Source organism: Manacus candei, unplaced genomic scaffold, assembly GCF_025592945.1.
Source record: "Manacus candei isolate 608988 ecotype Guabito, Panama unplaced genomic scaffold, ASM2559294v1 h1tg000044l, whole genome shotgun sequence".
In the NCBI taxonomy this organism is placed as follows: Eukaryota; Metazoa; Chordata; class Aves; order Passeriformes; family Pipridae; genus Manacus; species Manacus candei.
The window spans coordinates 205719-231328 of record NW_026138092.1 but is presented as its reverse complement, the minus strand read 5'-3'; the positions used below and the strand labels follow the sequence as shown (position 1 = coordinate 231328).

The window sequence follows — 25610 nt, the reverse complement described above, 5'->3', positions numbered from 1 at the left end:
CTGCGTCCCCGGCGAGGGGCGGGAGGAACCCGGGGCGGGGCCGGTGCTGTGTCCGGGGGCGGGGCCCGCCCCCAGCGAGCCGCGAGTGTGGGGAGAAAAAGATCTCGGGGGAGCGCGTTTACAGAGCAACTGTTTATTGAAAGTTCACACCCGGCCAGCCGTGTCCCGGGTTGTTTTCAAGAACTCGAGAAGGACCAGAGCAGAGCGATGTCTCGCAGGGGACGGGGCCGATCCCCGGCCGCCTGAGCTAGCCGTGCCCGCGGGCGGCCGGGCCGACACGACCCCCCTCAGGAGCGGATCGGTGCGGGGGCTGAGGCCGGGCACGGCTGGTGCTGGCAGGAACAGGCCGTGTGAGCAGGCACCGAGCTCACCACGTCCTCGGATTTCTGGCCCAGCCTAAGCTGCCTTTCCAGGCTGGGAGCAGAGTCTGTAAACGAGAAAGGAGGAAGAAGTCAGGCCGGGGGTTTGGTTATACATCGATGTACTCCTGTGTTAGTGCGGTGAACCTCACGGTTTTTCACAGACTCACGGTCGCGCATTCTGGCTGTGTTGCTCACAGCAGACTCACCGGCTGGTACACAGTGGAAGCCCACGGAGACGGGAACAGTCCCGGTTGCTGAACAGCCTTCCACACAGCGAAGAACTGGCTCCACAGAGAAGCATTTTGCTGCCATCTTCTCAAATCCAACTGCCTTCTCAATTTTGACAAATTTGCGCTGCAGCTTGCAAGCTACAAAACATAAGTTCTCATGAAGCACCTACAGAGTTTAGATAAGTAACTCTGTGGACTTAATTTTGTACAATTAGCAACAACTAAGACCAATGGATGAATAAAGTGACACAAACTACTTGAAGCTAATCTGATTGAAGTCAATCTTCTGTCAAAGGCTTGGGCTGTGAGAAAATGAGGCATATAGGGCACGGCTGCAAGAACAGAGGCTTGCCACAGATAGGATCTAGGTGGGAGACAGATGTCCAAATCCAAAAAGATACATTTGGAAACCTTGGTCAACTGACGTTCAACTTACCCAAACTATGACAGCACTTCATTTTGGGGCAGTAGTGGCTCCTAGACATCCATATATCTATTTCTGTTCTGCACTGTCAACAGTCAAACTGCCTGCTTTCCATACTAAGCATCTTAGGGAGTTTTAAGTTGAACACACAAACTTCAGGTAACTACACAGTGCATAAGTTGTTAGAAAAATACAACAAAAGCAGAACTTGCAGTGAACTACTAAACTTGGGAAAAAGAGTTTTTTCCTTTTTTTTTTAGTCTGGGGCCACTAATCATAGAAATAGCAAAAAATGAGATGATTGTGCTACAATTAATATAAATCACGTATTCATGTGACTACTTAACTAGTTGAAGACAATAATATTAACATATGTTAGAATCTTAGTACCTCCAGCACACGAGTCTTCTGAGATGATCCAAGACTGACCAAAACTCACTGCATCCTTAGCTAAATATCCACTGGGCATTTGATATTCTCTTTCCTTTTCAGCATCATATTTTCCACAAATGCCACATGTTTTTCCAGCCATCCAGAAAGCAACCTGAATCTTTGCGGAATAAAAGTGCACATAAATTTTTTCTTCTAAAAATAAAATCACTGAAAATAATTTTAAAAATTACCTTAAGTCTATGCCCATCGTAATATAGTTTATCTATGCCATAATCTGGGGCTTTTAGTGCCAATCCTTCCTCTTCACTGCTGATCAGTATGCTTGCATCTGCAACAAAAAAGGAAAATAAGATTCCTTCTAAAATGAAGTTACTCTTTTAGGGCCCAACTTGAACTGTTTGTTAAGTTCCTGGGGACATAATGCAGGCTCTGATGTATCTTGAAATAGATGGGGGGAATGAGAAAGACTACTGCTCTCTGCCCTGGAACAAGCAGAAGCCCAGTGACAAGAGTGGCTGTGACAAGGGACTTCTAGGTGCTTGTTCTGTGCGTCTCTGGGATCAGCAAAACATCCCACAGGCCTGCATCTTTTGGTTTGTGCAAAGATGCACAGGATCAGCATCTCTTTCTTTGCTCATCTTTCTTGCCATCCCATATGAAAGCTTGCATGAAGGTATGTTAAAATCATCTAATTACTTCTCAAATTGAGACGATCTTTATCTTGAGAGGTGTTTGCAGGATCCTATCCTCTTCTTATTCAAAAGACCAGAAAAGATTAAACAAAATATAAAAATGAGGCTCTTACCAGAATTAGATGTGTATGGAACATCTCTTGGGGCTTGGACACCATTAATCTTCAAATGGATGAGTCCATTGGAAACATACATGTCAACCTCACTTTAAATAAAGGAAATTAGTGTAAACAAATGCTTCTCCTTTGCCCAACTAAGCTCACAGTTTCCTGTTCTGGTAGAAACATCACTGCAGTATGCTCACATCATTCTGGCATGAATCACCTGCTACCCTTTAGGAAGAAGATTGAGAGTGCCCAGGAAAGAATACCAGGAAGAGTGCTCACAGCACACCTTTCCCTGGCTTTACTCATCTCTGAGTGTCTGCTGGTGACCAGGGTACAGGCAGGAAGACACCAGGATACAGGACCTTTGTTGCAGAACAGTAATTGCTATTACATTCGCATAAATTGAAGGTGCTTTACATTTCAAAGGAAGATTGGATTCCCTTGGGGGGGGTTCTCTTGCAGCCTGAAGAGTCTGTGTATTGTAGTATTTTCTTTAGAGCAGTGTTTGCTCTAATGAAGAAATATGAAGCTCAAGCACATCAAAAGCTCATCCAAACAGTTGTGTGAAAAGATCAGGAATGGTTCAGTGACAAGGAATGTCTTTCTCACAAAAGATACAGTCTATAAAACAAGGACCCTTGTGTTTTTCATAAAACAGATGCAGGGAATACTAGTTTGTTTCTCTAACATTATGGCACAGTTAGGCACACAATTCTCAGAAATTAATAATAACTTGTAATGAAACCTTGCAGATCAAAGTCTATTTATGCACTTTGAAGAACACTTCTTACAATGATTTTGGTATGCATAATCCCATACAATTTAGAGGTGATTGCTCAAGGATGAAACAAAGTGTGTCTTAAAGTAATTTCAAATAGATTAAAACATTATGCACCAATCAAGGGATGACCTAAGAGAGTGCCTCTAATCTGGGATAAGTAATACCCTTTTTCGTTATGTCCACTTCTCAACAACTCTGCTGAGATGAGTATGGATTCTAATTTGTTCTAATTATTAGCTTAGAGTAAAAGGCCAGACTAAATGACTGCTATAGTCCCTTTTGTATTTATAGTTTATATGTCTACTTAATCACTAAGAACTGAAATGAGATGGTTAAATCTAACAAATTAATAAAGAATTTGGGGCAGTAAAGACTGTAGGTTACTGTGAACCTCAGATATATTTCAGAAGCACTTTTAAAAGACAAAGTCCCAAATCCCAGTTGACGCTCTTTGATACCTTTGCACTGACATCAGTAATTTTTGCATGAGTCTTGTGCTAGTGCCAATCTGCCCTACAAATTTGATCTCCATGTTTATAGCACATCAAGCTTGACATCTGTTTTTTATTAAGTTTACAGTTACTTACTGGTTGGCGAGTCTGACATTTATTGCTGTAAGGTCAGCAGACTCTTCAAGTCTTTTCATCATCACCAGGAATTTAAGCTCTGGACTACAGTCCTGCACCAAGACATGGTAGCAATTTGCAGGCATTGAATAGTTAAATTCAACACCATCGAAGGTTGTGATCGTATTTTGGAAAACTGAACAGTGAGCTGAAAAAAAATCCAGTAAAAAGTAAGCCTTCTATAATTTATATAAGGCAGGCATTCTATTTTAAATTTAATATGAATTGATTAAGAAAAAAAGACCATTTTTTGGTTCTACCCATTCCCACACAGAAGTTAATTGATTCTGTAAGATCAACTATTAGATTTGTAGTAATACAAAAGTAAAACTTTGCTCATCCCCAAGCAACAGCACAACCCACTCATGGTTCAGTCACTGTCTGAGATAAATTATGCTCACAGCTGGTACTGGTGCAACTCTCTTTTGGCTTTTCTAACTTTGTTGTAGTCAAAAGAATTTCTCAAAGGTTGATAACAACTCACATATCATTAACATTAGAGAAAGTTCACTAAAGTGCTGATACCTTTATTGGGTCATAATCAGGATTAGAAATAGTTGGAAGGAGGGGAGACAAAAATACCACACTACACTTTTCGCTTTTTCACTGTCATGGTATTTTGTTGGAAATCCCATCAGCTCTAATCCTACCAGATTAGAAATTATTTTACAACAATTTTAATTAATACAGATTAGTTTTGGTGTTTTCCAAAGAAATATCATAGAATCATAGAATGGCTTATGCTGGAAGGGACCTTAAAAGATTATCTAGTTCCAACTTTCCTGCTGTGAACAGGGACACCATTCAGTATGCATGGTACGATATTACCCCACTGATTCCAAGCAAGATGTCTTTATTACAGGATTACATAAAGCTTTTCTATTTAAAATTTACCCTAAGTAAATATAATGTGATTAGCTCTTAATACAGCATTAATCAAACAATAATCCCTTCATAATCAAAGTGCAGGATTTGAAATTAATGGGTATAATTTTGAAGCTGTTTTAGCTTTTACATAACAGTGCTAATCAAACAGAGCACCCCAAATCAGAGGTCACTTTAATGTCCATCTCCCAAATTTTGTAATGTTTTTTCTTCATGAACAATCTCTGCAGTGAAACGGAAACAGATGCATTTGTAAATGGATGTATTTGGAATCACTATTTGGCTTGGAACTGAATGTCTAATCTTCCTAAGTCTCCTTTTCTTTACGTCTTTGCAGCCTCACAGATATTCATACAGATGCTTTATTTCTGTCTGAAGTCCAACTGATTTTTTAAGTGAATGTAAAATAATTTCAAGTTACATCAAAAGTACAAATCATGTTTACAAAATCTGCAAAGCCAATCAATGCCTGTGCAGATAGTTGCTTACTGACCTTTAAAACTTTCAATGAGTGAAAGTGTTGCTTGGGAAAAGACGTTCCAGTCAGAGGATGGTAGTGTTGAAACTGGTGTACCTGGACGTGAAGGGAATGGCAGGGGAAGCCTGATGGCTCTGTTGTAAATTGTGAGCTGAAAATCAGTCAGAAAACAAACATGAATGCAAATGCAAAGTACAGTGTAGAGATGAGATAGCATTTTCCTCTAATGTTCCAAGGGGACTGTACAGACTGAAATCTAAATTAACATCTGGATTTAGGCCAGAAAAAGAATTCAAGTCCTCTGTCTACCACATGAAATATTCTACAGAGTAACACATCTTCAACCTATAGAACAGCAGTGCTATAAATGAATTTGGAGAGTCACCAATTTGCATCTTTTTGGTAGCTGTACACCTCATTTTCTTGCAATCTGAGTAGTTGGCTTACCTGAGATGCACACCCTCTCTTTGCCTATGCATCAGGCACTGTTATTTGGCCATCATGCTTCTCTACAGCCTGGTTTTACTGTCTTTCCAGGACACAGTAAAACCTATCATCTTTCTGAAGATCTGGGGGGAGTGGTCTTTTTAATGTTATTGTTAATGTGCTGTCAATCATGGTGGTTGTTTTTGTAACCTGTTTCTTATTTCATTTGCTTGCATGCTACATGAGAAAGAGAAATATGTTGCAAGATATTTTCATAGCAAAACCAATTGTGTGAATATAATGCCTTGTGATGGTAGCTTCTTAATAGTTTAATAATTTTTTTTAAAAAATCAACAGGTTAAAAAAGCTATTAACCATCTATTTCATAAGTACTGATGGCTCCAGGATAAAAGATAGTGGAAAATAGTTACCTCTGGCAACTTAAAAACAACATCACAGGTTCTCGGAGACGTCAAAGCCATAACCAAGGTTGCCTGGTGAGAGGGACCAAGTTGTTGCCTTAGGGAATACCCAAGCACATATGCAACTCCTGGAAGAAGTGAGTAGAACCTGAAAAAAAAGGAAGTGATTAAAACAATAATCTATCTTTGAAAAAAGTGGTTATTATTTGTTCACATTAATATACCCCCATAAAGCAATATGTATTCTGTGTTGGACGTGTTTTGTGTCAGGGTTTGGTGATACCTGATGTTGTGTATAAAAGGAGCGGCAGGAAAATTTATTTGTTAGTGGGTGAATAAGATCTCGAGAGACTGGAGGGTAGAGTGATATGAAAAGCAAAGTATGGCAAACTTGTTTTAAACACATTCAGAGTTAAAAATAGACACCAATTACATAAAAATTAAATATTAACATGCTAAAAATATTAAATTAGTATTTAATATTAGTATGTCAGTCCTGCAGTGATAACTTTAAGCAAGGATCCTTAGCCTACTAAGACTGTCAACAACCTGATGGAGGGATCTCTACAATTGGGTTTCCTTACAGGCTTGGGACTCAAAAATGGAAATACAGAAAATATTCCTTTCTAAAAAGGTATAATCTCAGAGCAGAAAAAAGGTAAGTTCTAAGGCTTTGCTCCAGGGTAGTCAATTGAGTAGTTTCATCTCCTCTAATAAGGGCAGATAACACTTCAAGTAATTCAATATAGTATAAAAAGTTAACCTCCTCAGTAGACATTTGTTAACAAAATTACTTGTATGCCTTTAATGTGAAAACTTGTGTTGCATGCGTATTTAGTTTACTGAGTTGCTGTACATGTCTGTATTTCAGTAGCACTAAGAAAAAAATTAAGCTTCAATATGGATCTATATGTTATTGCAGGCAAACGCATGTATGAATGCAAAGAATGCATGAATACAACAAACACTATATGTATATGGAGGCACGTATGTGTACTGAAAACGTACAGTTTTCTTCAGTAAATGTCATATAATATTTGCTATTTAGTGTGCATAAGCCTTATAGGAATATTTATATCACCTGCTTCAGAAGCCAGAGGCCAAGTGCCTACATTAGGAAATTAGTCTCCCTGTGCAGTCACTAAGAGGCTGACCCCTTCAGAGAACCAAGGTTAGGCTTCTGCTCTAAGCCCCCGTCAATTAAGAAGCATCAGGAGACCAATCTCCTAATTCAGGCACTTTAAATTAAAAGTCTATAATAGATTAGGTGAATCCCATCATCCCAAGTTGTTTTCCTGCAAACTAAAATGCGCTATGCTTTGGGGGAATGAATACACAGAAAAACCAGACATATGTAATCTGATTTTTTACTATCCTACTGATTTGATTAAGGGGAATTTTTCCAGCTTGAAAATTGCAGAACTGAAGCTGTAATTATTTGGAGCATTGACATGTGAATTTTTCAAAAAACTAAAGTAAAATCTCACCATCTTGCAGTTGTTCGGACTATTGAAGGTACTGTTAGCCACTCCAGCTTCATCTGCATAGCTGGATAAGCAGCAAATTGCCCTGTTGCAATCTGAGTAGCAATCTGGTAGTCCTGGCAATCTTTACCCCATTTAAGAGAACCCTAGTAGAGGGGAATATACATATTTTTGCATAAAACATAGTAAGATCATTAGGTTTCTTTTACGTTTGAGCTGATCATTGTTTTAAACTTACTGATACTTTTCGGTAATTTATCACTGAAGCATCAGCACAGAGTTTCCATCTGCTTGGTCTTGTGATGCTTGAAACAAACACCTGTATTCTTGACCTCCAGGGTTGTGTATCAGTGTACAGGACAAGCTGTAATCCTGTTGACTGCTCATTTTTGTGGATGGCACGAAGGACCGCAGCCAGTATTGGTGGCTTGCTGTCTCCCAAGAATTTAGGCTTCAGTCATAAGAGAGGAAACAGAGTCCAAAGACATAAACAAAGCATTAATATTACTATACTAAAATCACAGTTAAAAAGTATTTGCTAAGGAAAAGTTTCATTCAAAAAGCCTTTTTATGTGAAGTATGGGACAGCATCATAGATCATTACTCAGTCTATTCAGTTCATATATAGTTTTGCCACAGTCTTTTGAGAGAGAGCTGTCATGACCTATGTAAGTAAAACACTTTGGGAATTTTTTTTCTAAAGTAATTTCAGTGTAACAAAAAGAAGTATGGTACTGTATAAAGAACCAATGTTCCCCAGCTCAGCATTGCTCTCTTACCAACCTGTAGTTTCGCTAGTAGTCTTTTTGATAAAATTAGTTTGACCACTTGTTTAAAACCATGATAATTTGTTTTGTCAGAGGGATCTGTTCAGTGCAGTCCAAAGTGTGGTACTTGCAGGAGGAGCAGCGCGTGGCCCCGTTCGACGTTGGACCCTTGTGCCCAGCAGTAGCACCTGCTCCAGCTGTGAATGTCCTGCCCCAGCTGTGGGGACGGAGCCCTTGCCTGGCCATGGGGGAGCTGCAGGTGGAATTACCTGCGGGGCAGCAGGTCCTCCCTGAGCTGCCAGGTTGGAGCGACAGAGACGCACAAAAGGATTAGGTGAGACAGAGCTGGAGAGGGCTTAGAGGGAAATGGGAAAAGAACAAGGCAGTGGCTGAGAAACCGTTCAGGGAAGTAGTGGTAAAAAGAAGGACAAGAGAGGGGAATTTAAACTGCTGGGGAGAAGCTGGGGAGAAGGTAGATCTGATTCCCTTTTTTCCACAAGCTACTTCTACTAACAACTGGGAGCTGCTGGTGCAGAAGGGATGCCTCAGCAAAGAAAGGCTTCTGTTTTATAGGCAGGTAGGTCATTGTCTGAAATGTGTGAAATTTTTCTTTGTTGAAATCTGCTCCAGATTCCATCAGTTCTTACAGAAGGACTAGGTACCATTAACTAGGTACCATGCAGGCATTCCCAAATAAACACCTGGATTGCTCTCAGAGTTGGAGCCTTGCTGCAAAGTCAAGGTCTTTTCAAAGGCCTTTTACAGTCCTGCTAACATGAACAGAAGGACTCTGCAATGAAGACCTAATAAATAAAAAAGTGGCAGAGTCACCTCTGAACTTTTACAAAAAGATATACAAGAAAAATATACCTGAAACCAGTTTCTAGTCAAGCAGGTCAGCACTTCTAAAGTGTTCTCATTGTTACAGTGAATTATTTACTGAGTAACACAAATTTCAACATATGCAGCAATACATTGCAGTTTCATTAAAAAAATGTAGCCTTGAGTGCATATTAAAAAAACATTCAATGACTATCCAATGTGCTCACCTTTAGGAAACAAGAAGAGTTCAGTTTCTTTTTATATACCTAATATGCTAAATCACCATATTTTTCCTGGTCTGTTATAATAATAACTGGAAATGCAAGGTAGTTGTTTTGATTTCGTGCAGATTAAGGCACTCACCTGAGACATGGCTCTAGAGATGCCTTCATCACTAGCTGCTGAAGAAGAGGAAGAGCTGATGCTGCTGTTCAGGATTTCCCTTCCTGGGCCCTGCAAAAGCAGAGAATCACCTTGAAGCAGGTTGCCTACCACTGGAAGTTGTTGCAGAATCAATTTATCATATTTTTGTTCTCAGAGAACTAGGGTCTAATTGCAGCAAAGTTGTAGACCCTGCTCCCACTACATGCAATAAATGTACCTGTTCATCTGCTGGCTTAAACCAAAACTGGTAAACAGGGAGGGTTACCTGTGAAAATAGTATGTAAGAAGACCTAAGAGAAAACGAAGAGCTAACTTTTGATAAACGCATTAAAAATTCAATATTGAGGATGGAAAAAAGTGAAACAAAATTAAATTTTTTAAACCTTTTACACTAAAGTGCTTCAAAGAACCAGAGTTCCTCTTTCTTTGGTTCATGCTCTATGAGCACAATTTCCTGATTTACAAAAACAATCACTACAAGAAGTATAAAAAGTTCCAGCCAGGGTGAATTACCTGTTGTTTGGAATATTCACTGTGCCCACTGCAGTCCCTGTCCCCAGAGTGGTCTTCTTGGCTGCTGCTGCATACTTTACTCCTAGCAGAGCTGACACTGCTGCTGCCACTTCTCCTGCCACTGCTGCTCCTGCTGCTGCTCTTGCTGCCATGCTTCTTCCCAGATTGCCTTATTTCATCTTTCTTGTGATCATTTCCAGGCTCCTTGCCATCAGCAGAGGAAGCAGCAGCAGAAGAGGATGAACTGGAGAGGTGGGGTGCACTGAGCTCTGCCCAGAGGCCTGTATCTGCAGTCTTGTAATCTCTGTTAATCCGTTTTGTGCGGCGACGTGTTTTATTTGAGGCCTCCAAAAACAGTTGAAAGCATTATGAATTTATAGCTTGTTTTGTAACATTTCTCTGGCTGTCAGAGAAGTTACTCACCGCAGGCTATCAAGGAAGTAGAACTTCCTGTCCCCACACACTGCAGGAGCTGTACCAAAGCTCACCTACACCCATTCCTCCCAGCCCAAATCCTTGCTTTCCTTGGGCCATTTTTTCCACAGTGGAAACCCTTGGCTTTTTTCATAGGAAATATTTCCTTCTCTGATGCTCAAAGTCTCTTACCGTGAACACATTTTCAATGCCTAGAATCTTCTTCAGTTTAGCTTTAATGTCCTCATATGGAGATGTCTCTTCCTCTTCCTTCGACCCTGAGCTTGCTACATCAATTATTTTTGATGCTGCTTCGGATCCTGCTTGAATCTCCAGCTCTATTTTGTCAATATCAGCATCTGTATGAACTAAAGTCAAAACATTTACATTCCAGGGTTGCAGTGCTTGAGCACTGTTCACGGTGATTGACAGAAAATCTTGTTATGACTGTACCTGGCTTCAAAGTTATTTTGGCATCAAGTTCTCCAACCAATTTGTGCAGATAGGTATTTCTTAAGAATGCAGAATTTTGTGACTTCAGGCTGAGGCAAGTAGAACATCCCAAACTTTCAAATTTTTTACAGAACATGCGTGTGTAAAATCTTCCTGCACTGTGGTGATGTGCCTCTTCTGAACCTTGCTGGTATCCTTTGGATATCACACTAGGAATACTGCTTTGCTGCATTAAACAAAAATATGGCGGACAAAGTTATTTTCCAACCAAAAAAAATTGTCCCAGTTCTTAAAATCTTTCCGTCAGTTCATGAAGAAAATAATGACAGTTCTGCTTAAGTACAGAAGGACTGCATAAAATTAGAGGTCCAAGCACTCGAAGCAGTAAGGTTTCCTGCAAAGTGCTCTGTGGAAGAGGACAGCTCTCCTGCCCACCCTTTTCCCAGCAGTGTTTCACAGACACATTTCCCAATGAGAACCCGCAGGGTTCTTTGGAGGGGCTGCCTCTCTGTACCTGTTTCAGGCTTCTAGCTTTCCTGTTGCAAGTCAGCGTAGCCTTCCCATGCCAGCCTCAGAAGCTGAAGAGTACACAAGAGAATGTGCTTCTGCAATCCACTGCAGGGATTATCTCAGGATTTGGGAAGAAAAATCTATATCCTGCCCAAGAATCATATTTTTCACATTGCTCTGACTCAGAAAAAAAGCAATATTGTACAAAGGATATGATTTTAACACACCCTCCACATGACTGTAAAGAAAGAGGAACACATGCTTTCAAAGCAGCCCTGACTGCATGCAATGAGGAGAGTGAGTGGACTGTGAATGATCATGTCTCGAACCCATTGGGTCTTAGACTTGATTTGGGAAATGTCAGTCCCCTGTTGAATCTCGCCATTCCTGTACCTGTGATCTGGTTAGCCAGCTTCTGTGTTAGGTGTGCCCAGTCCTTCTGAGGAGCTGCCTGTTCTCTGCCTGTCTGCAATACAGATAGTGAGATGCCTCCTTACCTTCCAGCTACCAGGTCTTGAAGATCTTTCTGGTGGCTGAAATGGCTGGTCAGAGATTCCTGGCACTTCTCCTTTCGGGAGAAGCTGGGATTTTTTTTCGGAATCTGCTTCCTGCATGTTCCTTGAAATAGCATAAACTTCACTCCTGTGGATAAATGGCACACAAGTAACACCTTCTGACTTTGCTTACCCATCTTTGCTGGTGCAAGAAAGACAGTACTAAGCTTTATGTGGCTGCCAAGGTATGACAAACCTTAACAAGGAGTTGTATGCTTGTGATTTTACAACAGGGAGCTCACAATCAGTAAGACAGAGCAAATCAAATGCAGCAAGCTCTTCTGTACCTCACAGCTGCAAGCTCAGCTTCCTGATGGCAGGGAAGGGTTACAATCTTCAAATTTTTCTCTTTCATATTTATCCTGGCATCAAATTTCATTGTAGTGTTGGCACTGAACTCTGCATGAAATTCAAGACCACTCTGAAAGTACTGGGTATTAATCCCCATCATTGCAATCATATGAAAATATGCCCTGAAAGAGTGGAAATAAAACCAGACATAACTACAGATTAATATGCACATATTTAACTTTGAAATGCAAAATTACATTTTCATGCTGTTCTGTTTATTGTAAGAGCCACTACTGATGGATGAAGAGATTTATCACAACAGAATAAGAAAAAACCTCAAGTGCCACTGGAAAAGGTGAAGGGATTTATCAGAATAACAAAGCTAACAAGCACTCTCTGACTGCATTGTCACTGATATGTTGCTTGAGAACAAGATAATGCCAGAATCTTGTAGCTTCAGATTGTGCCTATTTTTTTATTATTATCACTACTATTATTATCATTATTAATATTATCACTATTAGTACTGTTGCTTTTGCAGATCCAGAAGAATTTCCCTTTTTCCCCTGAAATCCTTCTGGCTTGTGCTAGGGGGTGATGCAATTCTATGCTGAAATTTTAAAAAACTGCTCATATGTAAGCAAATATATTTTTACAGCTTAGTATCTTTAGTCACTGAACAGGTGAAAACGTGAGTATTTTTAGCAATGACAGAACAGCACAGTATCCTGTGGGATACAATGCACGCTGCTACATTTGCAGGGTTGTAAAGCATCAGGGGGTTGTGTTGCTTTCTCGCTGCTTAACTGTTCTGGACTAGCACAGCTGTCCCAAATCTGGGACAAATAGGACCCCTCTATAATAACACGTGATCACATATGTACTTCAAATATAAATATAAATGCTCGTGCGTGTTTGTGAAAATATATGTAATTTTTACTTTGGCCTGATGTCGGCATGAATATCCATCTTGGTTTCCAACAACTGTGTAGGTCTAAAATTGTCAGATAATGGTGGTGACATCTGTATATCCACTGCAAAAGACAGACAGGAATTATATGAACAGAGAATCATAAAATCATAGAATATGCTGAGTTGGAAGGGACCTGTCAGGATCAAGTCCAACTGCTGGACCTGCACAGGACACCCCAAAAATCACACCATGTGCCTGAGAGTGTTGTCCAAATGCTTCTTGAACTCAGGCAGGCTTGGGGCTGTGACCACTTCCCTGGGGAGCCTGTTCAGCACCTGACAACCCTCCAGGTGAGAAACCTTTTCCTGATATCCAACCTAAACCTCCCCTGACTCAGCTTCATGTTGTTTCCTCAAGTCCTGTCGTGGGTCATGAGGGTGAAGAGATCAGTACCTGCCCCTCAGCTTCCCCTTGTGAGGATGTTGGAGACCACAATGAGGTCTCTCCTCAGTCTCCTCTTTTCCAGGCTGCACAGACCAAGTGACCTCAGCTGCTCCTCATACAACTCCCCCTCTGGGCCCTTCACCATCCTCGTGGCCCTCCTTTGGATGGTCCCTAATAGCTTAATGTCTTTTTTATATTTTGGTGCTGAAAACTGCTCACAGTACTCAAGATGAGGGTGCACCAGAAACAAGTGCTGGAGATACAATGTTTTCAATAAGTGTAGTAGTTAACACATGGGCAGTGCTTTTACATTTTTAAATACTTTACATGATTATTTAAAGGTTGCTACTCCAAACCATAGTTATACAAATATGTCTCAGGTGAAATATGCTAGTTACTTCTCAAACCCTTTGGAGGTAGCTGATCATTTCCATATTACAAGGGTATTTTTCAAGATTACAGAGGGATTTAATTTCATCAGACTGATCGGACCCACAATTATTTTGGGGAAACTACTCGGTTTGATGTCCCAAGCTCACCGTCAGCCGCAGTGTGGGCCACTGCTGCCCCACACAGCCCGAGCTCCAGGGGCACACCGACCACTGTGGGGACAATGTGCCGCAGCTCGCCCACCATTGCTGGCAGGGTCCATCGCCCTGAAATGCCTCTCTGCACCTCTTCCACAACTTTTTTTACCACTGGCTGCCAGTCTGATGATCCAGTTAGATGCTGAAAACAGAAAAAAAACCAACTTAGTTTAGCTAAGTAGGTAAGACGAGACATGGAAGGGAAATTACTTGGCATTGCAGATAAAAAAGACAACACAACTTGTCAGTACCATCATGATCTGTTGAATGGCATCTTTGTCAATGTCAACAAAGGCGATCTCTTGGCCCAATACTTTGATGTAAGCAGACACCAGAGGGTCTTCAGGAGGCAGTTCTTTCCATCCTAGAAACTGGTGGTGTTAAGGAGAGAAGGGGAGAAAAGGAAGAAGCAGAAAATGTCACTTATAATAATGTGTCAGCAAACAGTTGATCCCATCAAAAGGAGGCAAAACACGATTCCTTAGCCAGAAAACTAATAGACACCTTGCAAGTCTGAATCAATGTGAATCTTATGTTGCATAACTGATTTCAGAGCAAGTTTCCCCATGTAAGGATGAGGTAAGGGCTTGGTAATTTCTGCTGCTGTAAGTAGTAGGTGACACCCTAGGACTCATGAAGAAAAATCTTATTCAATATTAATTTTTAAAGAGAAGAGCAACCACTCTTACAGTGTTACAGCAAACACTCTTAAAGTGTTTAACATACACTTTAAAACATTCTGGCTCCCAGCATCTTCATCATCTTTTGTACTGTACATTAAGAGCTGACACATGTTGAATGAAAAGGTGGCATCTGTTGACAGCGAAAGTACAGCGTAAGTACATCTTTCCATGACCAAACAGGACGACTAACTCCTTTCATACTGAAACATCAAAGGGATGGCTTGGTGGGTGGGTGATGCAACCCTGGTGCTGGCAGGAGTCATCTATTGCAAATAGATCAGAAGGGTGTGCAAAGACATACCGTTTTACCAAGCTCCTTCAGTGTCTTGTATGTATCATACTCAGAAAAAGGAATATTCTGCTTCCTGATAAGCTTGGCTAGGCTTTGTGACCGGAGAGCCACCTGTAGGAACAGAGTCGGGTGTCACAGCCCAAGTATAGGAGAGCTCAGGAAAACCATTATACCCGGTGTTACACTCGCCGAGGCCATGCTAAAGATGTGCTTCGTGAAGCCATTGCGTTATAGGGCCATGTCTACCTGGCAGATGACTGCAGGCTATGGCTGCAGATGCTGAGGACGTGCTGAGCAAGTCAGCTTTGAATTAGTCAGCGGGGATAATTTTAGGGCAGAGTGGAGCTCAGCCCAGGTTGCAAAGCTTGCCCAAGAAGCTGAGTAAATGTCTGAATGCTGTTGCATGGAGCTTTGTGCTGCCCTGGCTGCACCGCTGGCTGAAATTTAATTTCAGCTGCTGTATCCCTGTACTTATGCAAAATACCGTAGATCCCATGTGATTTTAGGTGGGCAGATAAATGTTCTGCTGCATAAGCTTTCCTCTACTCCTAGATTTTCATGTCTATACTGGATTTGTTCATTGATGAATGTATGTGTCAAGAAGCCCAAATAAAAAAAAGATGCCTAAGTAAAATCATAATAATTATCTAAATTTTCTCTTCCACATCCACCCTCACAGCCAGCAATGGAGTTAAACACTACATCACAGTCTAAAGCTGGCTGTTTTAATGCAATACTTACCTCGATAATATCTGTTGCAGTATTTGCATAATATCCTCTTACTTTTGTGATTATATCGGATGGAAACATGGTGCTGGGACTGTTCATTAGATAGAACCTCCAAATGGCACCAGCTTGATATTCAGCTATCACAGGGATAAAGAGAGATTTTTGTTAAAGTCTCAAAGGTGTCTGGCACAGCCACCTCAGGTACATGCCATATTAGATCACAAGGGGTTCTGTCAGAATTCAGTCCCACAGGTCCTCAAGTTTTCAACCTCAAGAGGAGAACTTTACTCTAGGGAAAAGTCGACACAACCCCAGGGACTGAGGAGGGATGCCTAAATCCATGTGCAGGCACCACTTTCCCCAGCAGATATCTGGGAGTCATGAAATGCTCTCAGGGAATTTTTCATGTTAGGATGGTCTTGTGCTTTTCATATGTCAAAAGTGCACTAAACTCACAGCCCATGATTGGATTTTGGATGAAAATCACAGCACACAACAGAGGCACTGGGCTACATAAGCAGAAGAAGTGCACAGGGCACTTGGTACTCACAGGAATAATCACCAACATGAATGACCTTGCTGTAACGATAGCTCAGCCTGTCAAGTCTGGGGCTCAGGAGTTTAATGGCAATGTTGCAAGCAGAAGATCTGAGTAACAGAGTTCAAATGACGTGAAGAGAGTTGACTGTGACCAAATACTTAGAAAACTGCAAGAAAAACATCATCATTTGCTGCTAAAAACATACTTCTTCCTCTACTTACAGTTTATAGAGCTGTGGGATCCTGCCCACTGCCAAAGCCTTCATGTGTGAATATGTGAAACTGGCTACTTGCAGGCTGGGCTCTGTCAGCAGAGAGTTGGCCATAGCTGCTACCGTAGGAAGAGCAGGCTTAGTTTCAAACAGGACAACACAAGCCGTCATTCGGACATTAGGAGCAAGTGTACTGTCCATGAAGACCTGGAGGGTGATCTCCCTTACCTAGAAGAGGAAGATACAACCTGTGAGTAGCTCATAACTTCCCAGTGAGCAGTGTTTCCTAAACAGTGCATATGTGCTCTGCAATGAATGGAAAAGAGAACCCTAAAGACAGACTTGAGCATGGGACCTATCACTGAAAATGAAGACATTGCTGGATGCACAGTGAACAGGGACGGGAGAACCAGCCATTAGGAATGAGCACAGTGTTACAGTGACCAAGCAAACTCTTTCCCAGAATATCAGCAAGGATGGGATGATGTCAGGAATTTGCACTGTGGGCAAGAGGAAGACCAGTAATTGAGAAATCTGCCCAGAGTTGCTAATATTACTTGATGGTTTTATTATTCCTGAATCACTAAGCAAACCCAATCTATACACTCTAAGACATTTGTTTAAATAATAATTTCAGTTACTTTTGCAGGGTCTTTTCTGGCAATTTTCCTCAAGGCCAACACGGCATCAGCATGAATTCTGCTTGGCAATGAAACTGCAGCCGAGGAAAATGTTGGCAAAAACTTCAGGATGCGTTTGATACTGGCTGGCTCTCCTGCATTGCCGATGGCTTTCAGGGCCAAGGACATATCTTTGGCATCAGCTTTGCTGGTGGCTTCAGTAGCAAGGTCATGGAGTGGCTGAAAAGAGCGGTCTGTATTAATCTTACCAGGTAATGATCTTGCAATAGTGCATAAAAATATGCATTGCCATAGCAAGCAAAACAACTACTGCTGCAAACCCCAGAATAGAGCTGTATTGCTCCCAGGAAAAATTGCACCATCAATATCAGGATGCCAAACATGGACCATACAAACAAGCTTGGTTTTCTCCTTACACAGGGTTGTAATCGATTTTGAATTGTGCCTGAGTGTAGGAGGCAATCCCAGGTGGATGCCTGCACCAGAGAGTCTGTTGCAAGTTCAAAGGGAGTGCTGAGCTGATGCCAGGATCAGCCGTTTCCTGGGGCACCTCTGCCAGCCCTGCCAAATTGCACTTGCGTATTTTTCACTTCCTAAAGCAATAGCAAGTTTACTTAAACAGTTTTGCTGCTCTGAGAAATTACCCTTCCAGTGGTTTGGCTCTATTTCACCCCTCTTTTGGAAGATTTAAACACATGTCAAACACTAGCGGGCCACCTCTGGTCTGTGGTCCTTCTGAGCAAGGAGCTGGAGCTGCATAGTCCAAGGACAATGTCCTGAATATTTCTGATGGTGATATACAATTATATAACAGGGCCTCTTTGGAAGCCCTAACTTATGACATATCTAGAGCTTTGCTTTACTGCCTTTTGAGTACATCTTTTAAGAATATTCTACCTAATGTAGAAGTAGAATCATAGAATCATAATTATTTTGCTTTAATCCTCACTTTGTCATACCTAAACAGTTTACAGGATCCGTTTCACCCCAGACCTCTACAACTACATTTGAAATTCTGAACTGCTAAGACCTGGTCTTTCAAAGGCACCAGGTCGGTGTTTCATTCTCTCTTTGAAATTTTGCAGGCAATCACAGCTAAGAGTGAGGCATGCAAACTGCGAGTTACCTAATTGCCAGCATTGTGAGAGCTAAATTAGAGGCATCTTTAAAATTTCTTCACCTTTTATGAGTAAGAAATGAGAGTCACCTACCTGAAGAAGTTGATTTGGACATAGTAAAGTCTGAGCACAGTATTTATTTACCATGCTACCATATCCCAGGTAAACAATTATCCGATGCACCAGTACCTTCTGGATTTGGGGACAGGTCAGAAAAGTCTGCAGAAGAAAGACGTATAATTTTTACTGTTTCTAGTAATTAGAGCTGGTATTTAGCAAAAATTTCACTTGAGAAGTAGATAAAATTCATTAGTGCTTTTCCTAAATGTTTTCAGAAGCTAAATCAAATACTAGATACTTAGCTACAAGAAAATTAAATAGACTTGCCCCAGTTATGATGTTTGCACTTCAGATATTGGTTACATGATATTATTTTCTTGACTTTGTCTTTTTTTTTTGGTAAAAAAAATCAACACCAGTTTTCTTAGAATCTCTGAGTTTAAGCATCAAATATAATTTAAAAACTCTTGGTAACAAGTGTTTGGAACCATTTTCTGAAACATTCTGCATTTTTGTTAATACCTCGCATTTTACAAACTTAGAATAAAATATGTTGCATCTTTCTCTTATAATCCTGTGAATTCACCTTTAAAAAAGAGTGAGAGGGGAAACAAAAGGAAGAATGCTCTGTACTCACTGAGGCAACTTCCAGGGTTTGCTTGTTTGGTGTAACGAAATGGAAGGCGAGAGGGAGAGTCGCAGCTGCTTCCCAGATGTTCAGCTTCTCGTCATGAATTTTTTGCTTCAGGAATCTGAACGTGTCAGTAGCTCCAGCAGCACAGATGGCGCTTAGGAACCAAGGCCTGCCAGGGAGAGGAGGATTCATTATCTCCATTGCCCAGTATGTCTCTGATCAGAATCCCTGGCTGAAGGTAATAGTTACCTGTAGGAAAGTTCGTTGACAAACTGCAGCCATAAAGCCTCAATTTGATCAAGGGTCACTACACGAAAAAGCTGGACCATTTGTAAGAACTTGGCTGAAGCTTCTTTGGTGTCTCCTTTCTCGTTATTCTGAACTAATTGCCTCAGCGTTTCTGTTAACTGTGGGAAAAATGGACTGTTGGAAATATCCATGTCTAAAATAATGATATGATGACCTGTTAACCTTATAAATAATGAAAGTGTGTGAAAGTAAGCCTCTAATACCTGTAAATCTGAATTTTTAATCCTTATTAGAGGAATTGGCATCTGGAGTAGTTCTCCTGAGAAATGATAACGAAGACTCCCTTGGTTTTGCAGCTGAGTTTTTGGTGCACTGATAGGAGTCCTTTTAACACCAACCAAAGACAGTTCTTGTCTTCAAAGGAAAGAGGGAAATGCATCAGTAGCCTGTAATAGCACTCTGTGTGTGAAGGACTTGTACAGTGTTGGAGCAGACTGAGGGGTGCTCAGGCAGGACTGTTGCATCGACCGCAAATGGATCATGCACTTCTCTGTTTATCCATTGCTGAGGATTATCTGGAAAAGTCATGTTACTGCAGGAGCTTTTAGGAGAGTCTGCCAAAGTCTCTGAGAGGTTGGACACATGTTTCAGTGGTCCGAAAAGCAGGGCAGAGCACCTGACTGGGCATCCCAAGGGCTGTATGACAGGGCAGATTTTTCTTGTTATCTCACGAATCAACAGTAAATATGTGTTAGCCATCTCCTCCTGCTATGATAACCTAAGGACATGCCCAGTGCCTACCTTGCCTCCATGACTGCTGCCGCATTGGGTTCATTGAAGGGAGAGATCTGGTACACCTGCTCAGAGGTAGCAGACATCAACGATACCCCGCTATCATCATACTTCATCTTGTAAGTGAACATCACCATGCCCTTAATGTTTCTGACTTTCTAGAAGTGCAAAGAGACCCACTCAGAAATAGGAACGGGCTAGTAGCACAGACAAGCCAAACTCCCTGTGAGCATTGGTGCAATGTGTCACTGTTGAGCAGTGGTTCAGGGATCCCTGCTGCTCGTACCGGGGAGCAGGTAGGGCAGGGGCGGATGTATGACATTCCCACATTTTTCACCGCTTTCTCCTGGCAGTTCGTCAGGTCCTTGCTTTTGGAAATGGTGGCCCAGTGACTCTTGCTGTCATCCTGGATAATGTATCTGGTTTGGCAGATGCCTTCAATCCCAGCCTGCAAGTATTGATTAAACACAGTAAACTTCCCACTTGAAATAGCAATAAGAAGGTCTAAGAAAAGGGTCTGTGAGGTGTACGTATAGGTAACTTACTCTATAATGATAAAATGAGAATAAAAGTAAAATCAGAATGGAAAAAACAAACCTCCTGTAGTTCATACACATTTTGTGACTTTTTGATGGTTATCTGCATCATGTTCAGAATCCCTCTCACTAGGTTAGTGCACAGAATGGGACAATCCTCAGGGGCAAAAATACTTCCAACCCTTCCTTCAGTGTATTCAAACTTAAAGGTTTGGCTGAGGCATGTAGCAATGGTTTCTGAGAGCCTCAAAGATGGAATGAAGGGGTCCATGGGCCAGAAGCCATTGTGTTCCTCCAGCTTTGGTTCTCGAATCTGTGAACAAAAATAGGAGAACAATCATACTGTTAACCATCCCTTTGAAATAGTGCTATAATAGGGAAACTGGGCACTTCCAATCCATGACCGGGCACAAGCCACTTGTCCAAAGCCATAGGAAACAGTTTCCACCTCAGACTCCTGTGCTGGGCCTAAGAAGTTTCCTTGAAAATGCAAAATTCCGTGAAGGATTTCTGCAAGAAAAATAACATTGTGTGAACAGGATTCCAAACTTCAGCAAGTCTGGTGAAGCACCAGCTGCCAGCAATCCGTACTGACAAGATACTCACCCTTTTTCCACAGATGACAAGTGAGATCTCCCTTCAGTCTGCAAGGCAGCCAAGCCCTTATTGCCCAATTGCCTCCCTAAACACACAGGAACTATTCTGGTTGCTGGTCCAGGTCCAGCACACCCCAGAGCACCAAAGCTGTGGCACAGCTGATGGGGGAGCAGAGGTGAGTGCAGCTCACACACTCTTTGGAAGTGGCTGACACCCCTTTGAGCTTATCAAGCTGTAAAGCTTGCACACAAGTCCTTGACTGCTACCTAGTGGGAAGTGTGTGCCTGCATGCACATACACATCTAGTCGTATAAACACGCACACACACTTCCCACCCTTGTACATAAAAGTACATGTTCCTGCACAGAGGAAAAAGGTGTTGTCTTACTCCTCTGTTCTATTTTAGGTATATATAATCAATGCTGCAAAGATGTCTTGCCTCATCACATTTTCTCAAATTAATTCCTACTCAAGATTTTGTCTGCAATTGCTAAAGTTGTAGCAACTTTAGTGAGGTTACACAGAGCCTGCAATTGCAGCACTGTGTAAAGTTTGACAATAGGTATTCCTTTACACTGTTTCTGTAGTATATACCCAGGATTACCGACTGAGAAAACTCCTAGGGTGAGTGTTAGGGCACCTCTTACAGCTTTCTCCCCATGTGGAGTCTTCTCAAACCCTTTTCTGTGATCTTTCGTGCTGTGCCATGCCAGTATTTTAAGCTATTTGGTTTAATCTTTTTGATGAGTAACAGAGCTTCCAGATCTGATATCATAATGGCATTACCCTCAGAATTCTTCACATTTGAATTAAGGCCTATGTGAAAAATATTAAAAGGAAGATAAAGGAGACAGGTGGGTCTTTCTCATGTGATATCTGAATTCCAGTGCTGAGCTTTTCTCAGGCTATGGACCAGGTTGAAGAACATGGATATTTCATACTTGAATGCTTGTTTTCATATTCAAACTTAATGTCATCTTATTAAAACTATCTTAAGGACATTTCTTAAAGCAGCTGCCTGCCACATTTTTGCATGGAGGTGAACCTAAGGTACCTTTAATCAAGGGGGCTCAGATACTGATGGCAGCAGAGCCGGAGTAGCTCTGGCTCCCTCCTGCAGAGGAGCAGGCTGTAAGGAAGGTTGTGGCACTCGCTGTAGGTCCCTGTCAGTAACCCCAAATATTATGGATACAGCTGCAAAGCCCTCAGCAGTGCCCTCGGCGCTCCCTAATCACTTCTTGCGTATATAGGGTGCAGAGCTCAGTGCCCATGTCCATAGCTTTGCCCTAACTGGGGACTTGTCACTGCCTGAGCAAAACCACTTGGACTGACATTGGACTTACAGGGGTATCTCAGCAGTGGGAAGGGCCCCGAGCTTATGGCTGAGCTCTACATCATCTTTTTGTCAATTATTTTGCCAGCCAGGAGGTATGAAATTAGCATCTGTAACTATATGATGAGGACAAGTGGGTGGGTTCCCATAGCCATGGGGATTTACCTGGAGAAGGTGGTTGCTCTGAGACACGCGGCTGATCTCCAGCTTGCCTGTCAGCCTCACCCCCGCCATCGCCAAGTCTCTGTCAGGCAGTCCATGCATGATGACACTCTCATAGCCATACAGGTATGTCTTGCCCATGTGAAAAACAGGCTCTATTAGGAAAAGAAATAACAGAAACAGCTCCTTGGCTATGACTGTTGTGATCTTACTTGAACCACCCCAGCAAAGAAAGGTGAGGTTGTCACTGCCAATAAACAGGTGCAAGCAGTGGGCAAGGCGAGGCTGTAGGGGAAGGCAGCATGGGAGCTGCTGGCTGGCAGAGGGAGACACTTACCGAGGTCCTGCTTCTGGCCCCCTGTGAGGGAGGAAAGAGAAGTATGCTTGAAAAAAACCCCATCTCTGTAGATTTTTTTTCATGTATTATTCATTTAGTCAGTGTGCTAATGGTTGGCAAACAACCAGTAACGGGCTCATGAGGTGCACCCCACACCCCCAGGACACCAAGGCTGTGCCAGCCCCGCTCACTAGCTGCTGCTTGCTTGGCTTTTCTCCTACTGCTGAGCTTAGGCACAGAAATCTAATAGTTTACAGCTGAAGCCATAAAAGGGCTTCAGCAAATGAAGCTCTAACTATCCCCAAAACCCCTGAGGAGATGCAGTTCGCTCAGCATCACAGTGGCTGTCACAGCTCAGCAGTGCTGGTAAAGCTTCAACTTACCCACGAGGGTGAGCACCAGGGTCAGGATGAGTCCCTTCATGCTAAAAGTGACTGAAGCCCACAGGGGAAAATCTGAGGCTTTTATAGAAGAATTATTAACAGGCACAGTGAATTTTGTTGAGTTATCAGTTTCTTATCAACCAAACAAACCCTTTGAGGGAAAGGGGGTAGGGGACAAGGCGATGGATATATTTGCTGAGCCAAAACCGTCACAAATGCTCTTGTTCTCACCTCAGCAGCTGAATGCCATGAAAGCCCTGCCTTTTGAAATGAGTGCTTAAAAGTATTAAAACATATTTAAAGTCAATTATTATTAATGTGTAAAAAAACTACTAATTTTCCTTATTCCCTGGAAGCACCTGGTGCTGTTGCAGTCTGTGCTGACTTTGCCCAGGTTATACTGACCTGACCATAAGACACACAGCTTATCTAACTGATAGTGCCCCAGCAGGATTGTGCAAAATGCCCGGGCAGCCCTCCTGTGACACCGTGCCCCTACCTGCCCTGCTTTGAGTGGGACAGGCTGTTGGCACAACGCTGCTCTCTGGGGACAGAGAATTCACCCAGTAACACAAACCTCCCAGCATTGTCACAAAGGCCATGGCTAAGTGCTGCTGACATCTATGCTTCTCTCACCTGCCTTTTCACCACATGGTGGAGTCCCCTTCTCTCATCAGCAGGCATTTTCCCCGTTCCTTTAGAGGCAGCCCCACAGGTCCCTCAGGCTGCTCTTGGCTCCAGGGTTTGGCCTGGTCCCCAAGGTCCCTGGTACTGCCCAGTCAGGTCATGGAGCTGTGCACAAGTACAGCTCCAAGTAGCTGGAGCCACCCACACTGCTCCATCAGGAACCTGCACCAGGAAGGCTAAGGCAGCCCCAGGACTGAGGGGTTCACATTGGTGCCCTGTGGCTGCTGTTTGCCCACCAACCTTCTCCTCTGTGGGTGGGGAACCAAAGCTTCTGCCCAACTCACTGTGGGAAGGGACTGGATTCAGTTTCCCATCAACAGACCAGTGACTCCTATCCAAGGCAGCTTAGTTTTTGTAATGCTGTATAGGTGATTTTTTTTTTATAATTGACAGTTGGGATATAATTTATAATGTCTGACAAACCGTCGATTTTGCTCCTGGATCAAAGATTGCATCTCTAGGGAAAAAAAAATTAATTTCAAAGCATAGCAAATCCTCTGTGTTTTTACTGGTTCTGTATTCAGGTCCTACTTGTTTTAACCCCTTCCTTTGTAAAACTCGTAGCACATGATAGAAAGCCAAACCATTTCCTAGAGAGATGCATCATGTCTTTGGAGATTTGGTAAAGGTACTTGAAGGATTTGAGTATGCAACTACTGGCCACTGGTACTTGAGGCTCAAAAGCTAATATACTATGACATAAGTCTATGCAGCTGCACAGATTTAGTTGGTTTTTTTTAAAAAACTCAGCTTGTGGGCAGGGACAACTCCAGGTCAGTGGCAGTGAAAGTAGAGAGCTGCTGTGATGGCATATTAAATGCAGCAAAGTTTGTTTTCTTAAAGTTATAACACTGTATCACTGAAACACCCCACTACTATAGCAGTGACATCAAAAACTGAAAACCCTAACACTCCTCAAAATAAGTTCTTGCTGGGGGCTGTACAGGCTCTGCCCAGATGCAAGAACAGGGTTTCCCCAAAATCCTCAGCACTGCAGCTTGGGGCTGCAGAATCTTACCCCCATCCCACCCCATCCCTTGCTTTGGGCAGCAGATGCTACATACCTGGTCACCCTGGCCATGCTGCTGCCACAGGGCAGGATCATCTGTGCTTCTGCTTCAAAGGCAGGTTAACCCATGGGCAAGGGCTTTGCCTTTAGGGATTTCTTCATAAAACAGAACCCTCTCATTTTCTAGGTCATTTTTTCAGTGCCTCAGGAACAATTTCAACTCCCAGCCTTTGCCCCCATGCATTCACAGCCCTTTCATGCTAGGATTTCTCAGGAGGATATAACAAGAATTAAAAAGAGAGAGGCAAAAAAATCAAAAACTCAGAAAATGGTGAGGGTGACAAACAATTTGGCTGTGCCCAGGATCTGCCCTGGACAGCATTTCCCTAGAGCTGCACTCAGCTCCCTCCACAGTGGTAGTGGGGGAAAGGGGTAAAGGCTGGTTATGGGCTCCCCACAGCCCCTCTTGAGGTGGATACCTATAGCCCAGATCCCCCTGCAGGCTGCCACTGTGGTTGGGCAATGCTCACCCATGGGTCTCCTGCTGGGCTCATCACACCTGAATGCAGAGGCTGGAAGATGACAATCCCCCCCAAACTGTGCTCCAGCCTTGACATGTTGGAAAGAGAGGAGTCCTGTGGTTGACCCCACTAG

At 42.4% G+C, this 25610-nt stretch overlaps 1 protein-coding gene across 1 annotated transcript; it reads right to left on the bottom strand.

The window, feature by feature from the left end:
* Window positions 1-22690, bottom strand: LOC127474795 (vitellogenin-2-like). Its single transcript, XM_051796110.1, has 33 exons — window positions 22544-22690; window positions 20510-20761; window positions 20199-20360; window positions 19922-20070; window positions 19384-19534; window positions 19121-19278; window positions 18875-19040; window positions 18271-18396; window positions 17060-17278; window positions 16429-16646; window positions 16217-16314; window positions 15679-15803; window positions 14947-15048; window positions 14214-14333; window positions 13915-14104; window positions 12959-13052; window positions 12015-12200; window positions 11671-11815; window positions 10664-10889; window positions 10403-10578; window positions 9797-10141; window positions 9501-9548; window positions 9263-9352; window positions 7549-7761; window positions 7314-7456; window positions 5836-5974; window positions 4994-5129; window positions 3577-3763; window positions 2215-2306; window positions 1640-1737; window positions 1407-1566; window positions 569-730; window positions 1-427 (listed from the first exon to the last, which is right to left on the bottom strand). Exons 1-33 carry the CDS (start codon window positions 22679-22681, stop codon window positions 288-290), a joined length of 5154 nt encoding a protein of 1717 aa, XP_051652070.1. The 5' UTR covers window positions 22682-22690; the 3' UTR covers window positions 1-287.
* Between the last annotated feature and the right edge of the window lie 2920 nt (window positions 22691-25610).

Bases quoted from the DNA above. Each gene is read 5' to 3' on its own strand.
- LOC127474795 (XM_051796110.1), bottom strand. From the start codon at position 22,681: ATGGGCAAGACATACCTGTATGGCTATGAGAGTGTCATCATGCATGGA. The intron at 5,130-5,835 runs GTAACTATTTTC...ACTGATTTTCAG, and splicing joins TTGTTTTTAAGTTGCCAGAG to CTCACAATTTACAACAGAGC. The intron at 731-1,406 runs GTACTAAGATTC...TATGTTTTGTAG, and splicing joins AGAAGACTCGTGTGCTGGAG to CTTGCAAGCTGCAGCGCAAA.